At 48.1% G+C, this 21,063-nt stretch overlaps 1 protein-coding gene across 2 annotated transcripts; it reads right to left on the minus strand.

Annotated features, from left to right (window-relative positions):
- Nucleotides 1-2,957: 2,957 nt before the first annotated feature.
- On the minus strand, nucleotides 2,958-19,384 carry OS9 (OS9 endoplasmic reticulum lectin). 2 transcript variants are annotated; one of them, XM_078867919.1, is made up of 15 exons: nucleotides 18,866-19,384; nucleotides 16,244-16,429; nucleotides 15,213-15,276; nucleotides 14,858-14,934; nucleotides 13,679-13,777; nucleotides 13,019-13,223; nucleotides 12,255-12,449; nucleotides 10,687-10,772; nucleotides 9,826-9,901; nucleotides 9,049-9,140; nucleotides 8,581-8,838; nucleotides 6,963-7,209; nucleotides 6,528-6,704; nucleotides 4,996-5,114; nucleotides 2,958-4,384 (listed from the first exon to the last, which is right to left on the minus strand). In XM_078867919.1, the coding sequence occupies exons 1-15, from the start codon at nucleotides 19,040-19,042 to the stop codon at nucleotides 4,235-4,237; spliced, it is 2,208 nt and encodes a 735-aa protein (XP_078724045.1). In that variant the 5' UTR covers nucleotides 19,043-19,384; the 3' UTR covers nucleotides 2,958-4,234. The 2 variants fall into 2 exon arrangements, with proteins under 2 accessions (XP_078724045.1, XP_078724044.1); XM_078867918.1 differs by having other exon boundaries at nucleotides 2,959-4,384; nucleotides 8,461-8,838.
- Between the last annotated feature and the right edge of the window lie 1,679 nt (nucleotides 19,385-21,063).

A 21,063-nucleotide genomic window follows, 5' to 3' on the forward strand; every position in this document is an offset into this window, starting at 1 on the left:
TCCACCACTCACACACTCACTCACACACTCACTCACACACTCCACCACTCACTCACGCACTCCACCACTCACTCACGCACTCCACCACTCACTCACACACTCCACCACTCACTCACACACTCCACCACTCACTCACACACTCCACCACTCACTCACACACTCCACCACTCACTCACGCACTCCACCACTCACTCACGCACTCCACCACTCACTCACACACTCCACCACTCACTCACACACTCCACCACTCACTCACACACTCCACCACTCACTCACACACTCCACCACTCACTCACACACTCCACCACTCACTCACACACTCCACCACTCACTCACACACTCCACCACTCACTCACGCACTCCACCACTCACTCACGCACTCCACCACTCACTCACACACTCCACCACTCACTCACACACTCCACCACTCACTCACACACTCCACCACTCACTCACGCACTCCACCACTCACTCACGCACTCCACCACTCACTCACGCACTCCACCACTCACTCACGCACTCCACCACTCACTCACACACTCCACCACTCACTCACACACTCCACCACTCACTCACACACTCCACCACTCACTCACACACTCCACCACTCACACACTCACTCACACACTCACTCACACACTCCACCACTCACTCACACACTCCACCACTCACTCACTCACTCACGCATCCAACCACTCACACACTCCACCACTCACTCACACACTCCACCACTCACTCACACACTCCACCACTCACTCACACACTCCACCACTCACTCACTCACGCATCCAACCACTCACACACTCCACCACTCACTCACACACTCCACCACTCACTCACACACTCCACCACTCACTCACGCACTCCACCACTCACTCACGCACTCCACCACTCACTCACGCACTCCACCACTCACTCACACACTCCATCACTCACTCACTCACTCACGCACTCACTCACTCACTCACGCATCTAACCACTCACACACTCACACTACTCACTCACGCATCCAACCACTCACACACTCACACTACTCACTCACGCATCCAACCACTCGCCCACACTCCACCACTCACTCACGCTTCCAACCACTCACACTACTCACTCACGCATTCAACCACTCACACACTCACACTACTCACTCACGCATCCAACCACTCGCCCACACTCCACCACTCACTCACGCTTCCAACCACTCACACTACTCACTCACGCATCCAACCATTCGCCCACCCTCCACCACTCACTCACGCATCCAACCACTCACACTACTCACTCACGCATCCAACCATTCGCCCACCCTCCACCACTCACTCACGCATCCAACCACTCACACACACTCCACCACTCACTCACACTCCACCACGCACTCACTCACGCATCCAACCACTCGCCCATACTCCACCACTCGCCCACACTCCACCACTCGCCCACACTCCACCACTCACTCACACACCCCACCACTCACTCACACACCCCACCACTCACTCACGCATCCAACCACTCACACACGAAACCGCTTGCTCACTCAATGACAACCCCATTCACTAAGAAACCAAAACCACGCACACACCCAACTATTTGACAGACCCAAGCACTCACATCCACCCAAGCACTCACCCTCGCACCCAAACACAATCACGTATGGAATCACTCACATTCACTCATGAGCATGTGCACTCACTCTCACACCCTACTCTGCAGATGACCCATTCACACACACTCACACACAAAGATCCTCCGTATAGACTTAACACACTTTTGGGGCAAGTGCTGTAAGCGAGCACCTTAGAAGGCCGGTACGGCACACGATGGAGTGGGTGGCCAACACCACACCCGGCCGCCTTTGTCTCCCCAGTGGCGTTGTTTACACAGCGCACCAGGTACTCATTTGAGGCTGAGTCGACCTAGGGGAGGCCCGGGACCGATTCAGATAATTGTCACTGGTGTTGGCCGTGAGTGGGAATCGAACTCGGGTCGCCGGGTTCGTAGCGCAGCGCGCTAACCGCTACATTACCACTAACACCCACACACATTTAAGAACATTTAAACACAGCTAAAAGCCACGCTCACCAACATATTTCTAGATACATATTCTGGGACATAATCCGAACCTATCGGAAACCGATGCCGAGTGGGTAAATGTAAAAATGGCGACGCTGCAGGCTATCCTCCGAGTATCATCGCTAAATGCAGAAATGATGCAAAGGGTAGGTGCAGTGTCAGGCTTCCGTATAGCGCCAACTTGAATGGGAACCGTAGACCTGACAAACGAGGTATCTTGCGCATGTGCCCATCATAGTGGGAACGTCACGAGTGACCACATCGCCACAATTAAGTTTGAAACGTGTCCTTAAAATATCCTCAACTTAAAAGCAGTCTTCATCACTTTCATTGCCTTCGACCAAATCGATCTGAATGCGTCAAATCTTAGTCACGTCCCAAAAGCTTCGCTGAATTGAGCCTGGTTCGGACTTTAGGTCTCCAGACGTTGTAGACTTGGGCTGCGAAGTAACCAGAGGTACACTGGCAGATGGAAACTTGAGCTTTTAGCGTCACCACATTGTATGCGTGGTTTTCCTTCGCATTCTCTGGTTTCCTCTCATTTTAAGCCAAACGAGAATTTTTGGAATTTACCAAACATCCCAATGTGGACTCTTGTGAGGCTTTCCTGGGTAACTGTATTATCAATTACGTTGATGTGCGATTACTGGATGTAAATTTATGCACGGCAAAATCCTTTATCCGGCAGGATTGGTACTGTGGTGAAAACACGACCTCTCAATTGTAAGGGAGCGAGATTAAAATCTCGATCGAGGGCCAGCTCGGTAGATCATCCTCTTCTGGAGTCCTCAAAATAAGTACAGCTCTGTGAGAAGTCAACAGTGGTTGTTTTATGGAGCCATGGAAATGTGCAATTTCCACCACTTGTCAAAGCTGCCCAAAGAGCACACCTCAATGACGGATTGAATGGGAAGACACTTTTACTTGGCTTGAGAAATAAAATAAAAACCACTTTAATGACCGCTAGGAAAACCTTGTAAAGTGAACATTTATTTGAGAACAGCGGTATGGGCTAAAATAAATATTACTTTGCAAACGGGACACACAATTGGCCATGGCTGAAGTGCAAACGGTGAGGCGAATACGTCGTGCCAGTGACTGGTTGAACATCTCTCTCGGATCAATCAGAGAGGACAACTTACCAACAGCATCCGCCCAATTCCCACATCCTCCCAGCGCCCCCCCCCCCCCGCCAAAAAAAAAATGTGCGCACACAACCGAAGCACGCTCTGCCCAACGGCGACGTGCACAGATTTATAAAAAGTCACTCTCGGGGGGGGGGGGGGGGGGGTGTGAGAGAGGGTGGGGGGTGCTTGCGTCCGTCACTGTGAATGGTGGTGGGCACTTCGGCCAACTTGAAGGTGCAGAATGGGAAACGCTGCTCTTCCATCCCCAGTGCCTGCTCTGTCGGTGGCCACCCCAATGTCAAGACACTGGAAGCAATGAGTGAGTCTCGTATTTACATTTATCGTAGCCTTTGTCACCGTTGCAGCTAATTTCTCATGAAGAACTTTTGATGGTTATCGATGGGCGTTAGGCAGCGCTGCATTGCAGCTTGTGTCGTCGAAATGCGCCAACTTTCTTGTCGTCTCCGGCGGAAGTGCTTCGAGGGGGGGCCGTGCGCGGGTGAAGGGGATGAAGATTTGGGCTTCGTTTTTGCCGTAGCTCTCTCGGGAAAAAACTCAGTCCAGGTTGATCTTCTGAGTTAACATTTCTTTGACGCGTAACTCGATCGTTTTAAATAAAAGTTGGCTCTCAAAGTCCACAGTAATTGCTCTGCTCCTCCCAGTGATGAAGAAACCCTGCCAGCCACTTCTACAAATCCTGAGTGATTCATCACAGCTCAAAAACATAGTAACCCCAACCACTGTGTGCCCCAATTAGACATGTTTCCTGGACACGCACACACAAACGTGTTCCATCAACTAACCCAGCCACCACCCCCCCAACTTCACATTTTGCTCCACCGAGAAGCGTCGGCGAAAAAAGAAAATCACGGATTCGCTGCATCTCGTCCTTCACAGTTCAGGGTTGGTGGCAAGGTTGGGGGGTTTGCAGGAGGCTGGTGGGCCTGGGGTGGCAAGCGGGCAGGAAGGCTGCCAGGCTGGCGGACTAACAGACAAATGGACGGTCGACTCCCACGGGTGGCGCGTGCCGCCTGTGGCACCGGCTACGCGTCGTCTCCGTCTGCCAGCACGGGCTGCCCCTGTGTGCCGCCGTCCTCTCCGGACGCGCTGTCGCCCCCCAGCACGAAGCGGTAGTTGTCTTCTAGCTGCTGCTGCCGTTGCTGCTCTCGGTACATCTCATCGCTGTCGCCCGTCTGACGCGCACACACGCGCCGGGACACACACACACGTCATCATCATCATTGCACGCAAGAATATATGGATGCGCGCACACATGCGCACACGTTACACATGCAAACGTGGGCACGTGTATGCACACGAGTACTCAACTAATAAATCCCCTGTGTAGTCATCACAGACTGTTGGGAAAAGTGCTGTTGGCGAATGGCAAGGCCATTTTGGTGCGCGGAAGAGTGGTGTGGCCAGCCCCACAACCAGTTGCCTTCGTCTCCCCAGTGCTGATGTCGAAACAGGAAAACGGATATTCAGGACTGGTACAGATACCACTGATGTTAACCATGGCAGAGAATCAAGCTCAGGTGGCCGGCTTCGAAGTGCAGTGCGTGAACCAGTGTGTGACTGCTCCCACCCTCCACCAATAGAAAATCTCTTTTAAAAAATCTGAGTGACAGTCATGTCCACCATGAGACAGTAATTTTTGTACTCACCTTGAATTTTAAATCAAATGCTTTGAAACAATTCAGTAGAACCAATCTTGAAGACCTACTCATGTATTCCTCATGAAACGTAACACAGCAGTCGGGGGGGACAGACGAGGAAGGGGTTTGGAGGGTTGAGCTCTGACCAGGAATCCGAGCAGCATGTCTCTGAAAGAGCGCGTGTCCTCGTCAGACAGCCACGCGCCATCGTCATCGTCATCCCCGCCCAGCGCTCCCGAAGACACCACCTTCACGTCGATCTTCCCTGCAGAACACAAAGACGAAGATTTCCCCGTGTAGCCTCAATAGACTGTTGGGGCAAGTGCTGTTAGCGAGCACCTATTAAGGTCGGCATGACACAAGAGGAGGTAGGTGACCAGCATTGTGCCTGGCCACCCTCGTCGTGCTAGTGGCAATATTTACACACTGCACCAGGTATTCATTTGAGGCCGAGTCAATCTAGGCTAGGCTCAGGAACAGCTTAGATAATCATCACTGGTGTTGGCCACGAGTGGAAAGCGAAATCGGGTCGCCAGGTTCGTAGTGCACTGAGCGTACAGTGACACTACCGCTGTCCTGTAGCACAACACCCCAGGACAAATCAACGGCCATCACTTGCCAAGTATACGACGTAACGATTCTTCTGTCGGATGGTTTTGCAGTGGTGCTCAATAGGCCTCGTATGTATGTTGAACTTCTTTCGCACCGTACGTAGCCAACAGTGCTCATCGGAGGTGTGGGGACGGAACAAATGAAACACAGATCTATAATATCTATATAAAATAAATTAGTTTTCAATCTAGATTTAAAAGTGCCTCCGATGTCTTTTTGGGTTGTACTGCACGTTCTTCGAGATGAGCACGCACATCAATGTGCTGTACAACCAGACAAGCTGGCAGGGATTAATGTAACGATTACCACCTTCACAACTTGACTCGTCACGCAATGCAAGATGACATTTTTCTCTGACACAGCTCTTCTGGCACAGCAATTGGTGTAAATCCAAATAATGTCAAGTTGGTTTAACACGTAGGCTTTCGTGACCAATATTATTCATAATATACCTTTTTGGGTTAGATCGCGTTATTTATAAATGTGCCAATAAACCTCTGAGCTGTCAATTTTGAATATGCCCATATCACATCCCAATATGCCCTGCGTATTCATATCCACGTATAACCATTCCTGATGGCCTTGTGTTCCTATATCTCCACGTCCCTGCATTCCCACTCCCCCATGTCCCCAGAGGCCCCTTGCTGATGTGGCCCCATGTCTCTGTATGAGCATGCCCCACATGGCCCTGTGTCACCGTATCGCGATCGCTGTATTCCCACCCTCAATGCCCCCGTGTCTCCTTGTGGTGAAATGTCAACTGCCTCGCCTGGTATACAGGAAATCGTGGGTTCGATCCCAACCCTGACGTCTGTATATTTGGAGTTCGCGTGTCTCTCTCCCCGTGATCGTGTGGATTTTTCTCCGGGTCCTCCGGTTTTTCCCTCCACATTTAGAAAACATATACGCTTAAAGAGTATTTGGCTGCTATACATTTGCACACGATAAGCCACTTCGTTGGACTATCATTTGTGGCCAGGTTACTTCTGAAAAAGAGCTATATAACTCAGAAAAGCCTTACCCGGGGTAAAATAAAAGAGTCAAGTGTAGCTTAAAAATGCCCCACCCTCAGCACGCATCCCGGCCTTCTCCAGCTGCTCCTTGACGACGTTCTCGATCTTGCGGACCTGGTCCCCCGAGTGGCCGCCCGCTCTGGTGGCCGACTCCCCGCCTTGGGCCGAGCCCGCAGATCTCAGCCGGCGCACGCGCACACGCACGCGGCCCACGTCCATCAGCTCCTCGTCTAGACGCGCAGCACAACGCGGGACACGCAGAGTTCCATGTGTTCGTCGTTGCCGCCTCGTTCGCTACCATCAAGCTCAAGGAAACACTTGCCTCAAGTATTTACGTAAAAACAACTCTTACACATACAACCGATGCACGCACGCACGCATCGCGCGCTTTAAAGAACCCATTTTAATCAACGGACCGTTATGCGCCTAGCAGTCGCGACTGTTGGCGCCAGAGCCGAAGACGGCGGTAAAGAGCTCGGCCCGCTCACCACCGTCCTTCTTTGCCGGATTAGCGGCGGTGCTGGCGGGGGTGACCGACACGGTGTCGGCAGCGGCGCCCACGTGCTGCGTCCCGCCGGAATGCCGCCTTTCCCGTGCGCCGTCCTGGCCGGGCCCGGAGTCCCCTGTGCCGTCCAACTTCTCCATTAGTCGGTTAAGCGTGCCCGCCAAACTCTTGGTGGCTTCCTCCTTGTCAAACTCACCCTTCAGGCCCTCCGCCTCGAGCTCTGCTTCCGCCTGCCGGTAGGCAGAATCAACAGATGATGTATGTACATGTATATTGCACTTCTTTCACACCATACGTAGCCAATCGTGCTAATCAGGTGCAGAAAGTGTAAGAGATTCATCTGCTTGGTTCTTTCGGTAAAGTCACGTAGAATGGAAATAATAAAATAATAAAAATAAACCAATAAAATCATTCTCACGACGTTTCGGCCACAACGGGTCTGTCGAGGAGACAGAGTCTGAATTTCAGACTCTGTCTCCTCGACAGACCTGTTCTCCACCTGAAGACGACTGCTTGCGTTGTGGCCGAAACGTCGTGAGAATTATTTTATTATGTTTCATTTGTATTATTTTATTATTTCCATTCTACGTGACTTTACCGAAAGAACCAAGAAGATGAATCCCTGCAGTTACGAAAGCTTTAAATCAAAAAAAAGTGTAAGAGATATTATTTTGCCCATGTAGAAATTGCATCCCACAATCAGAATATTGCTTCATTATTATTATTATTATATGGAGGTCACACCAGGTGGGCGCGACCTCTCTTGGGTGGATGCCATCTCTGCTGGCGTGCGAACGCTGTGCCATTGCATGGGGTCACGTGCCGCTAAACAATAAGGTCATGCAGATGAGGATTTTTGTTAACCAATCAATACGTCCGGATTAATCACGTGATGTTCTTGAAATGATAAGACATATAAAATGAGTAAGGGTATTCTAAAAATTAAAAGCACCTCGGATTAGCATGGTTTGCTACGCACGGTGCGAAAGAAGTTCAACATCCATTAACAAAACACACGTGCACACATGGTAGAGGTATATGACGTAAACATGTCATGACAACCCATGAAACACACACATTGAGCGACAAGATGAAGACAAACATTCCCTGTGTAGCCTAAACAGACTGTTGGGGCAAGTGCTGTTAGCAAGCACCAATGAAGACGGTACAGTTCACAAGGGGGTGTGTGGCCTGCACCATGCCCGACCACCTTTGTCTCCCCAGTGGCGATGCTTACACACTACACAAGGTACTCATTTGAGGCTGAGTGGACCAAGGGGAGGCCCAGGACCATTTCAGATATTCGTCACTAGTGTTAGCCGTGAGCGGGAATTGAACTCGGGTTTCCGGGTTCGTAGAGCAGCGCGTTAACCACAGCACACGCACAAAAACTCCGAGTTACACATATGAAAAGCACAAACTAAATGTCATGTCGTAGCTCACACAGTGAGGAATAAATAAGCTCTATCATGCATCTTCACCTCCTCCAAGATGGAGTCAAACTCCCCCTCTATGTTCTGCTGCAGTTGCTGCTTGACATTCTGGATATCAGAGGAGTGAAGGTTCATGCCCCGCAGCTCCTGCACAAACTCCCGTAGCACCTCAACGTCATCGTCATCCTCCTCTTCTTCCTCCACCTCCTCCTCCTCCTCCTCGCCTCTCTCCTCCTCCGAGCCCTTGGCCTCCATCTTGCCGTCTCGGCTCGGTGTGCTTGGAATGTCGTTCTCAGCCACATTGTCACTGCCTGTGTCACGGGCAGAGTTTTCTGTAAATCCTTCTCTGCTAACATCCATCTTGTCGTCGCTGCTGCTGCTGCTGGGGGCAGCGGGTTTGCTCTCTCGGTCTCCTTTTGCTGCTTTCTAAACATGTGGCAGAAAAATAAAAATTGCTAAATGCAACAATTATACAAGACAATTACTCAACTGTACAAAATGTCAGGGCCATGGTTTGGATTTCAAGCTTTGGCAAAATGTTTTTTTAATCATCACGGGAACATTCCAGCCATGATATCTAGACTTAAAAAACGACAAATCAGTGAGAATGACAATCCGACTGACAGCGTAAACAACCTTCTTTTTCTTCTCTTGCATTTCCTCCAAGAACTTCATCAGATCCCCTTGATTCCTGATGATTTTAAACTGCATTTGTTGGTCAGCATCGCCTGTCGGGAAGAAAACGTCGTGCAAATATAAGCGATCAAAAACCAAGACAACACCAAGTCCATTCCGTCATCAACTACTTTAAAACAAACCACACACTCGGTAATAGGCGATGACATCGCATGACAATGTCGCACGGCGTGTGCGTGTGCTCAGGATCTGCTGTCTTTCTCTTCGCTGGGATGTGATAACATTATATGTAGGAAGCGTCTAATAAGAGAGGGAGTAGGATGTTGAACAGCTACTACTGTTTTGGGAGTCTGTCTCCCTCTCCCGGCGTGCGTGTGCGTGCGCGTGCTCGCGCAAGACAAAACGGGTGTTTAAACCACGCATCTCCAGCCTCTACACCACCCACCCCTGTTACTATTGCTGCACGGACTCAGCCGTTAACCACGACCTGAATCCCGTGCCACGACCCTTCTCATGCCACTCCAATGTTCAACTTTCACCATTGTATCTGTTCGATAATTTTGCAAGCGGTCGATTTAAAGATAAAAGCCAAAAATGCAAGTAGCTTGTTATTTCGCAGATATGTATGCCGGCTGTGTCTGAGCTGTTCCGACATTTGTTAAGCTTTATTAATGAAAAGAATACTTTAAAGGGAGGCAAAGCCTAGGTGTGCAGCTACACGAGATGTCTGGCTGTTTTGGTTATGTCTCCTGTGAGCCCATCCTCCCGTTACCACACCTGGCTGTTCCAGGACATCTTCTCCAAACGTCCTCTTGAGGGCATCCTGCACAGACCGCAGGGTCACTATCTCCACCTGGTGAGTGGGGGGCAAATGGAGAAGCAAAGCCAGGAGCACAATGAGACAGGGGAACAGTGAGAATATGGAGAAACATAGAAAGGGGACGGAGAGTCAGGTAGCACTGTGTTACGTGGGCAGGCCGTGCCGTAACCCTGAGCATTAGTCAAGGATTCAACAAAGTACTTCACTACGGGAGGTGGTCGTTAACATCCACACGTGAAATGTTAGCACACCTGACTGCAATTTACTATGCTCAGTCTGTGTTGGCCGCTGAGGTCGTGACGGGTTTCTTTTTTTAATTCCTGTTGCTCCATGTCCCCCGTACCATTCCCATTCTGTTGTAATGTGCACTGATGCCGACTTTATTTAGGGCGATATTGGCATGGAGTTGATGATGAAAGTAGATATTTACACTTTTTAAAGATAGTTGAATCTACTGCCTCAGCAGTTTCTGAGCCACATCTTGTAAACACGTACATGGAACAAAACATCCCTGCATTATGGGACAGAATAAACCCTTGAAGAGACTCATACACAGGGGGAGTAGTGGTGCGGTGGTTAGTGCACTGCATTATAAACAGAGTTCAATTCCAAGCCACGTCCAACATCAGTGGCAAGTGATATCCGAACTGGTCCTAGACGTCTCCCCTTCACGAAACCGTACCGACCAGTCGGGTGAAGTACGGTTAAACAACCGCCATGACTAACGCAGCGTGGGGAGGCCCTCATCCAGCAGTGAATTGACAAATGTTAAAACGTGTTATTAGTATAAGCTTCCAAAAGCTGATGCCACAATCCACCTCCTGATGCGGAGAAGATCCATCCTTGAGGGCATTGGTCTCTCCCTTCGTCTGCTCTTCTTCTACGGCATCATGTTGGTCCCCGTCTGTAGGAGGCAACAGCGAAGAGGAGTAATATCACACATCATCGTGGCACCAATGGCATGCTCAAACGTAAAACGAAAAATCTTAATTTTGGAGCTTTCGTGACTGCAGGAATTACTCTTTGGTTCTTTCGGTAAAGTCACGTATAAAGAGAAAATAATAAATTAAATAATAGCATACTACGACGTTTCGATTGCAACACAAGCAATCATCATCAGGTATAAATGAAATAGCAACAAAAATCTAACCAGAAAACTATAGACAGACATATAAGCAGACAGATATCACCAAGATACATAGAGAGAGAGCAACACATAGGCACTCTCTTTCTATGTGCTATAGCTTTCCGATGTGTTTTCTCGTTGTACCGCGTATTGGTCTGCATGCTGTCTGACATTTCACTCCATTGCATAAAGAAGCACCCAGTATGTACAGCATCGCGCTGGACATAACATGAAATAACACGGTCTATAATTTGTAATCTCATCAGAGAGCTATACGACACAAAGATACGTATCGGTATGAAATATCAACTTTCATGATCATCGCTGTGCTACGCTTACAATGCACCAAGGAGGCAAAACAAACTAAACATTCGAGGACAGTGTTGGTAAAAGGTCACGATGACTTGAACACTGTTGATTTTGTTTTGTTTTTTTAACCTCGGCTTTGTGTACTTATCGTGTAATATTTAACAAATGCAGCTTTAATAATGCTTACTGCAGGAAAAATGCAAGCAGTGCGAGTCTGTACTTGGAATACCTCATTCATAAAAGTTTAAACCACCAGTCTTAAATAAGAAGTCCTTTTTACACGAGATAATGTAAGTTTTACATTATAAAATACAACTACTAAACCAAATTAACATGGGTTATAACTTGGCAATATTTAGCAAATTTTGTAATTTTAACCTAGTTTTACATGAACGTTTGGTCAAATTAGTTGCATTAATTCTTATGATTATTTCCCAGGAACCTATTTTACAAAAGTGACAGAAGCATCCACCCTGGTAAGTATTCAGGAAAATATCAGCTCAAAATTTCGTGAATGCTGTAAATGCTTTTTACTTTGCCACGAGTCTGATTCACAGTGGATTTCTCCTGGAAATATCATGTACATCTCAAGGCATATCGTAAATTCACTTTTGGATGATAGCCTTCCAATGCCATGCGTGTTGTGGGGGTTATTTAACCACGTAACTCCACACGAATCAGTGTGGGTTCATGGAAAATGATATCACAGATGTGGGAGCATAGAAACACAGTGGTGGGCAGCCCTCTGCTGCCCACAACATATACCCATCATAACATGGTGGTTGACCATCGAAGAACTATCCAGGCTCAATTCTATCAAACTTCCAAGAGCTGACGAGATCGCGCAAATTCCAGATTTGGCCATAGGCCCTGATTATATAAAGTCTGTGTGTAAATTACACAGTGAAGGCACAAGAAAGACACCAATGGGAAAGGGATGGGGTGTCTCACCTGCTCCTCCGGCATCTGCCTCTCCACCAGGTACCGCCGCCCCCTCCTCCACCTCCTGCTGGGGGCTCCCCCTGGAGTCGGAGAAAGTAGAGGCATCCTTCTCCTCCTCGTGGGCATTTTCCTCTTCCTGCCCCAACAAGTGGTCAAGCGAGCGAAGCTCTTGCGCCATGCGGTCCACTTTCTTCTGTGTGGCCGCTGTTCACCAAGGCACCGGCCAGAACGCAAATGCAAGAGAAGACGCACACAATATAATGCAAAATGAGCTCAAACTCAGTTGGAAACAACATAGGCGATTCCCAGAATTACTGCATATTTCGTAACGCAGAGGTTTACGGCTCAATCGCTCAAAGTTACAAATATAGATTTTTAACGGTGAAGTGGCATTGCTGTTTGTACGCGGTTAATTTCAAGTGTAATTGCCACTGCTGGGCTAAGCTTAATATGAGGACAAATCACCTACATATGTGATAACTGTACATAATACCATGCAGACTACGATACCTCCTGTTTTCCTGCTCCTGGTGCTGAGACTAAAATAACACTTTTTAACGTTATACTTCCTACTCATTTTCTCAAATAGTTTACACTTTTTCTTAAGTTAAATTATCACCACGTGCTCACGACAATATGTGAGTGAATGAAAAGGTGAGTGATCTTGTGAGTGATGGAGTAAGCGATCGTGCGAGTGTTGCGAGCAAGTGAGTGAGCAAATCAGTGACTGAGTTAATAAGCGAGCGAGTGATTAAGTGAGCACGGAAACTCACAGACGCGCGTGCGAAAATATTCTTCATACTCCTTGGGGGTGAGGCTGGGCTGGCAGCGGATGAGCTGGGGGTTGGTTCTCGTGGGGATGCGCATGTCCGGGTGGGCACACAGCCGTACTGTGTGCACCGTCAGCACGTACATGCACGACTGCGGCTCGTCCACCCGCAACAGGTAGTCGCCCGAGCCGCCCTCCTCGCACACAAACTGACGGCGGAGGGGTCGGCGGGAGAGCAACATTTATATAAGCGAAGCCGGGGAGAGGTGACCGGGTGTCACAGCATTCAGAGGACTCGGCCGACACGACTGAAAATCTGGATACGAATCTGGGTTTCAGCTATGTGCGATTAAATTGGTTGAGAACAGAAGTGTGGGCAGGGCTAGCTCTTGAGTGGACGTGGCAAATAAAAAGTAGGCTGGGCCGATGAACTAACCACATCTCCTGGTTGAGCCTCCCAGAAGTGCGGTACCTTTGTACAAATTAGTAAAATAAATATATTCTCTCGTCCTGAATTGTGACACCAAATCACAGCAATGCATACAAATTACAGGGCGGGGGGGGGGGGAATGAATCGTCACATGCCTATTGTTAATCTAACAGTGAACACAGATAGATAATTGGAGAAGTCGGTAACATAGGAGGGGGTTGTGGATCCCCTTACCCGGACTTCAGCCTCACGGTGGCGGCCGTTGAGGTCACACTGCGTGCCGTTACGGTACAGCTGGCTGTGATAGCGCTTGAGGCGGTGTCGCTTGCCAGCCTGCATGCCCACAAGCACACATGACACACACGACGCACACGACGCACACGCCGCACACGACGCACACGACGCACACGACGCACACGACGCACACGACATCGCACGACGCACACGACGCACACGACGCACACGGCACACGACGCACACGACGCACACGACGCACACGACGCACACGACGCACACGACGCACACGGCGCACACGACACACACGGCGCACACACGCAGCATACAACAAGAGATGGTAACAAACAGTAATAAACTAAGAAGCCTACGTTTTAAATACATTTATATATTGTCACCTAAAGTACTTTATTAAGTACATTTTAAATCTCATTTTATAATTTTTATAGGTGTGACAGCTTACTGTTAAACCGTGTAATTATTTGTTTACTTTACACAGATGTATATCCTCTTGCATTAAATGTAATGATATTGTCAATTATTTAACAATGCCAATCATTTAACCATGGAACGCCTCGGTGAGTAAGAAGACTAGTTCAGCAGTGTCCTCCATTGGGATGTTTGGCAACGCCATCAATCAGTGTGTGGTATGTGGGAGGGGACGGAGAACTCATTTGCATTTAGAATATTTGGCTGCCATACATTTCCACAAGATAAGCCACTTCATTGGGCTATTATTAGAGACCAGGTCGCGAGCTACATAGCTCAGTGGACCTAACCTGGTAAAATAAAAAGTTAGTTTAGTCAATCGGAGAAAATCCACGCATACCAGGGGATAACAGAACACTGGCATCTACAATTATTAATATGTAAAACGCACTAAACAAAAATATCTTGACTTTCGTGACTGCAGGAATTCATATTCTTTGGGTCTTTCGGTAAAGTCACGCAGATAGGTTCAAATGAATAAAAATGAAATAAACAACAAACTACGACGTTTCGATCACAACACAAGTGATCGTCATCAGGAGGAAACGTCGTAGTGTTTTGTTTATTTTATTTTCATTAATTTGAACCTATCTACGTGACTTTACCGAAAGACCCAAAGAATATAGACATATATGTCTTTGTGTGTGTACATAAGAATGTGTTAAGTGAAGCGAGTTAAGGTACCTTTACCTTTGCAGTCTCATTGCTCCAGTCAAATTCCGAATCGTAGAAGCCGAGGTGCATAATGTCACCCTTTATCTCTGACCCTAGGAAGAAGGGCACACACACACCTTTAATGGGACGCAAAATTAAACTTCACCTCTTAAATAGTTGTATCAAATATCGTTGGTAAAACCTTACTGTAAACCAAATTACGACAACAGGAAGCATAATTCACATTTAACAAGATCTCATTATTGTATTTAAATTGAGCACTCGAAGGTAAAAACACATATACCATATCGGTGACTGTAATGATAATAATGATTGACAATGATGATGCTGGTTATATTAATAATCCTCATTCATGGCACAAGCATTCTACCTTCCATGTGGTACTGTTTGATGTCCTTCCCATAACAAAATTCATACGTCCACCAATCCCTCGTCTAGTGTTGGAAATAAAGAGAAAACACACACACAAACGTTAGGTTTCACACCAACGTGATGAGATGTACAGTTGCACACCATATGCAAACACAAAGAGATCCCCTTATTTAGCACTCAACTCCCATGACAACTGGAAACTGCTATGGAATGCCTATTAGGACAGGCATGACAGACAAGGAGATGATGGTGCCATCACTATGCCCGAGTGTCTGTCTCCACAGTGTTGATGTTGAGCAAATACTAGACAACAGTAAAATGAGTACAATGTACAGTACTCATATTCTGAGGTTAATTTAATCAAGAGGAAAGCTAAATTTGCACTGTGTGTGTGGTCAGGAATCGCATCCGGGCAGCAACAAAATATATCACAATACACAAACCACTCCAGTATATTCCTCACAAAGCACACAGTTCTGGACACTAACAACAGCCAACACCTCAGATAACAGAAAAATGACTTCCGTTCTGTTAGTGAGCACCTCTTAAGATCTGCACGGCATATATGGTTGTGGTATGCCCAGCACCTTACAGAGCCACCTTGGTCTTTTATTAACCTTGCCAGATACAGTTGGCTTAGCAGAGGAACATGATTGGATCTGGTATCACTGACATTAGCCACAGCTGGTAATAAAACGGAGGTCGGCAGGTTTGCGGTGCGGTGTGCTTGCTAACCACCCACACTACTCTTTTCTCCCTCGGCTATACACAACACCAAATGCAATTTGCCACAAAGTGGCGGTCACATTACTTATGCCAGGCTAGGTGCACTTTGAGGCCACATGCACTGTAGAAGGCAAACTGGCAGGAGGTGATGGGACAGACTCCTCGTAATGACTGTATGTATGTTGAACTTCTTTCGCACCATATGTAGCTAACCGTGCTAATCGGAGGTGCGGAGGTAGGTGCACCACTTGTACTCCCACTCTACACATTGTATAAGGATGCACACATGCACACGCATGGCACCTTGAGGAGGCACGGCACGTTGGCCATGGGCTTGAGCAGCTCGGGGATGGCGAGACCCTGGTAGAGCGAGCCATGCTCCCCACCAGAGCTGTCGCCGGTGGAGCGGAATACGGCCTGCGGCGGCAGCTGACACTCGTACTGCTGTCCGTACTTGGAGGAGACGAGCAGCGTCTCCGCGGGCCTCGACTGTAAGTACAGAAAACTTTTAAGCGTCAAGAGATCGAAGTGCAAAGGAGGAGTGTACCCTAGTTAATGGTGGCCTTGTGTGCTATAAAAAAGTGACATTGTGCTTCTCGGCTTCTAGGATTCTTTATTTGACACATGTGGTTGGTAGTATGTGCACACATGTAAAGTAAATTACATTATTCGATTTGTTTAATGTTTATTTTCCAATTGTGCTATCGCCATCGTGTCATAGGTCAAATCATAAATTTGGAGATCTTACAGAGTAGAACTCCCATGTTGCAGAAAATTATCTGCAGAACAGATTTGCCAAAGGACTTCTTCAAGAAAAACTATTCAAGTGGCATTTTTAGCCTTTACATAAAAGAAGGGGGAGCACTTTCCCATTAACATTGGTATGAGATAGTGGCACTGCAGTCAAACCACTATTTTTTGTTATTCTCAGAACTGTAATAACCCCAAATAGAATGCAAAGCAAACAAGATCCGTTGCTCTGCATTAATAATCACGAAATGTGTGGCGCTTACAATTATCCTAATTACTTTTAAGCGGATACTGGTAAGCATGAAAACGGATTATGGGAAAACAAAGTGTGCAGTTTGAGATCTGGTGTTTAAAAGAAATGAGACGTGCTGTAAAAGCAATTACCAGAGGTGGGACAAAGTCATTGTTATGCAAGTCCAAGTCGAGTCGCAAGTCATCAAATTCATGACTCGAGTCTGACTCGAGTCCAAGTCACATGACTCGAGTCCACATCTCATAGGTGGGACAAAGTCATTGTTATGCAAGTCCAAGTCGAGTCGCAAGTCATCAAATTCATGACTCGAGTCTGACTCGAGTCCAAGTCACATGACTCGAGTCCACACCTCTGGCAATTACCCTATATATTGTTAGGATTAAACTTACAAAATACAACCCACATTCTTGCAGTAAAATTAGGTAGGGGCAGCAACATCAAGAACGCATGGATATCAACAGCGCTGTTGACTTGGTGAACAATTAAGCAGACTTGTACACCACTGACCATTTGGGGCAAACATTATGCAGTATACGCCATACAATTTTTAGATGTAATACATTACAGTCATTCCCAATCCAACAAATGACTGAGGCCTCCTACACCATGCTGGTAATTGTGATGTTAAAAAAAGAAATACTTCACCTATGCTGGTCAGTGCGGGGATTGGTTAAGTTGAAGGCAGTGGTGGTTCTGATATCACTTGCCACTGATGTTAGCCTTGGCCAGGAACCAAACTCGCGTTGGCAGATTCATGATCACAGCGCCCTAACCACTCACCCACTGTACGAGGCATTGTCCAAATTCAGTAATTTAACATGTGGCGGAGGAGGGATGGGGGAAGTGTAAACGTTGAAGTAAAGCCTCCACCTACCTGTCTGTTTGAAAACACAATACCCGAATAAGCAGCTGCACGTGTGAACAGCTGAGTAATCAATAGACACGCACAGGCGGAATGGCTCACACGGTAGCTCATCGTGAAGGTTGTTACATCAACACGTCCAATAACACTGTGCCACGTCAAGATAAAAAACAAATAACAGACGGTGTGGTTTCACGTGACGTTTTCGATATGAATGGCAGTCTCTTTACGCTACCCACAGCGTAAACAGTTTAAATAATAAGTAGATACGGTATGAGTTTATGTGATGAACGGATATCAAATATCTTTTTAAAGTGACATCCATTATCCAGAGCAGTCCTTCTTTATCTAACCACAAGAGGGAAATGCATTTGGATATCCACGACTGGAGTCTAGCTTGGTATTCTTGGGATTCTTCATCAATGTCATGTTCTTAACCAAACGCCCAATGTGACAGTACGGAAATTTAAGTAATTTAGTTTGTAGAGTATCGTTGTAAAGGGTCTTTAAGTAGCTCCACGCCCAATGACTTTCATCAGAGTACTGTCCTGTAAGCGGACCTTCGTTCAGCCGTGTATTGCTGTACGCTGCATCGTAACACGTTAACATATGGCACCATAAAGGCGTAAGACTTTACATACCACGGCGTGTACATTATACAACGGTTTTAAAAAAGCAACAACAACAACAGCCCAACAAAAACGAGCATTTGCAATCCACAGCACTGTGTTGTTGTGAAAAGATGCTCGCAAATGCCGTCCGCACATGTTCACCGGCCAACAACAACAACCCCAACTCCTTAACGCCCTTCAACTCAACAATACATTCGCGACATCAACACAAACACACCCGCAAATCGACACCGGCCACGCCTGACATACACAAACTTAAGTCAATTTAAACGTCGTCCCGAGGCTCTCCGTGATGTGAGCCCGGCCACCCCCCCTCCCCACCACCCAGCCTCCCTTTGCCGCCTCCCCTCGCTCCCAACCCGGCCGCCGCATCTATCCGAGCACGGTGAAGGCCTCGCAGGCCCGAGGGGGACGCTCCACCGTCTCACCTGCCCCTTGACGACAGGGTCCGCCAGGATTTCGATGCCATACTTCATCTCGTTGAGCTCGTCGATGTTGAGCACGCCGAGCGAGGCGAGGCACGGGTGCAGGGCGATGAAGATGAGGATGAGGAAGAAGACGAAGTTGGTGCAGGCGACCATGGCGAGCGGTGGGGACGCGGGCATGGCTCTCCGAGGGTAGATCTTAAGGGGGTCTCGGTGTGTCGGGGACCCCCCCCCCAAGGCGACGGAGTTCACCGGCACGAGGAGCTGCGTACAGAGACGAGGGCACGGGGAGGAGCTGAACCCTCCCGGGTGTCAGCAGGCGACGGGGTCCACGTGGACCGACAATGTCAAGGTCCGTGGCTTCAGAGCGGAGTTGGGACCCGTCTGGGGTCTGCGGCCAGGGATGTCGGTGTCTGTGGTCTCGGGGTGCCGTGGTTGCTGTGCTCCGCTGTCCCTGTAAGCGACAGGGTCCCTTGCCTGGGTCCCTTGCCTGGGCTACGGGGCGGAGTCGCTGCCTGGTTGCCTCCCCCCCCTCCTACCCCCCCCTCTCCCCACCCACCCCCTCCTTTCCCCACCCACCCCCTCCTTTCCCCCCTCACCCACACCTTTCCCCCCCCTCACCCCCCTCCTCCTCCCCCTCACCCCCCTCCTCCCCCCCCTCCTCACCCCCCTCCTCACCCCCCTCCTCCTCCCCCTCTCCCCCCTCACCTCCTCACCCCCCTCCTCACCTCCCTCCTCACCCCCCTCCTCAACCCCCTCCTCACTCTTCTTGCTCAAGTCCACCACGATTGGTGATCAACACTCGCCGCCTCTTGGCGACTGCCCACGGGTGTCGTCTCCGCCCAGTGTCTTCTAAGCCGCCACGGGGTGGGGAAGGTTTTTTTTGTGCCAAGGGCCATTTGGATATTTATATAACATCATGCCCGGGCCATACAAAATTATCAACTTAAAAATTTGCCTGTTGTTATATTTGGTCAAACGTTTCATTAACTCGCCCCTAATGTGATGGCTCGAACTGCTTCTCTTTGGGTGAGGCGTGTGATGTTAGCTGGTATTGATGATGTTGCTACTCCATTGGAACCTCATTTGCCAGTAGCAAAATATGATAATTGTTTTTTTCACCCTTTTATCTTGGCAACAAAACTGACACTTTTTTTTACAAAGAGTCATGTTTGCATTGACCACAATACCTGCAGTCGGAATGCTAACAAAAAACATAACTCTGATGATGTATGCACTGTCCTTGAAATTTATTGGTCCACACCCGGTGATTTCGAAAAGTTTTTTGGTTTGGCCATGTTTGTTTGTTGTAGTACGGAGTAAGACTGATGGCCTTAAATCTAAGTTGTCTTGTGGTTGTTGTTTGACTTGCATCCCACTGGGATTTTTGCACAGTGCTGTCTTTTCTTGGATTTTGTTTGCACTTAGTCACATATTCACTTTAAGATGTTTTCTTGTTCATGTTTTTGTTTGTTGCGGTTGCACCCGATTCAAGAGCCGAATGGCTCACAGGGCTACACCTAATAAATGAACTTGAAAGCTTTCCCAGCTGCTTCACGAGGAAAGTTGCCGAACGAACCTCAAAAGGTCACCACCAGATGGCAACAGCTGCAGTGAAAGTCGATAGATTGTCACGTGTCATTGACATAATTGACGCTTGGTAAAACACAAGTCCCTAGATCTCACGTTTGGCATGATTGTTGAACAGCTTTATCTTCCAATGGTTGTTTCTAGTCTTGTCTTCGTTCTCACCTGTAATGTCCTCGAGTATTTTGCCCGCTTCCACCGGAATCTCACATCTAACCTCTCTCCCTCCTGATGTTCAGAGACCTGTTGAAAACAACTCCTAGATATGCCCCCGCAACTTACTTAATAATAACAGCGCTTAACTTACAATGCTTTGACTGGAAGACCATGACAACCAAATCATTTACATCCCTTTGTCCGCTGCTGGATGAAGACCACCCCATATGCATTAACCATGGGGGTAGTTTGACCATACATGAAGACTACTTGACCACGCTGGTCAGTGTTGATTGTTGCAGAAAAAGCCCGGGTCCGGTTCAGATATCACTTCCCACCCTTCACAGACGAATGCAAAGCATGTTCAGTCATCGTGAGCCAACATGGTATGGTGGGAGGCCTTCATCAACCAGCAGTGGCTTGAGAAAGGGTTGTAATTTGTGAATCTATGTTGACCA

Source organism: Lampetra fluviatilis, chromosome 2 (genome assembly GCF_964198595.1).
Source record: "Lampetra fluviatilis chromosome 2, kcLamFluv1.1, whole genome shotgun sequence".
In the NCBI taxonomy this organism is placed as follows: domain Eukaryota; kingdom Metazoa; phylum Chordata; class Hyperoartia; order Petromyzontiformes; family Petromyzontidae; genus Lampetra; species Lampetra fluviatilis.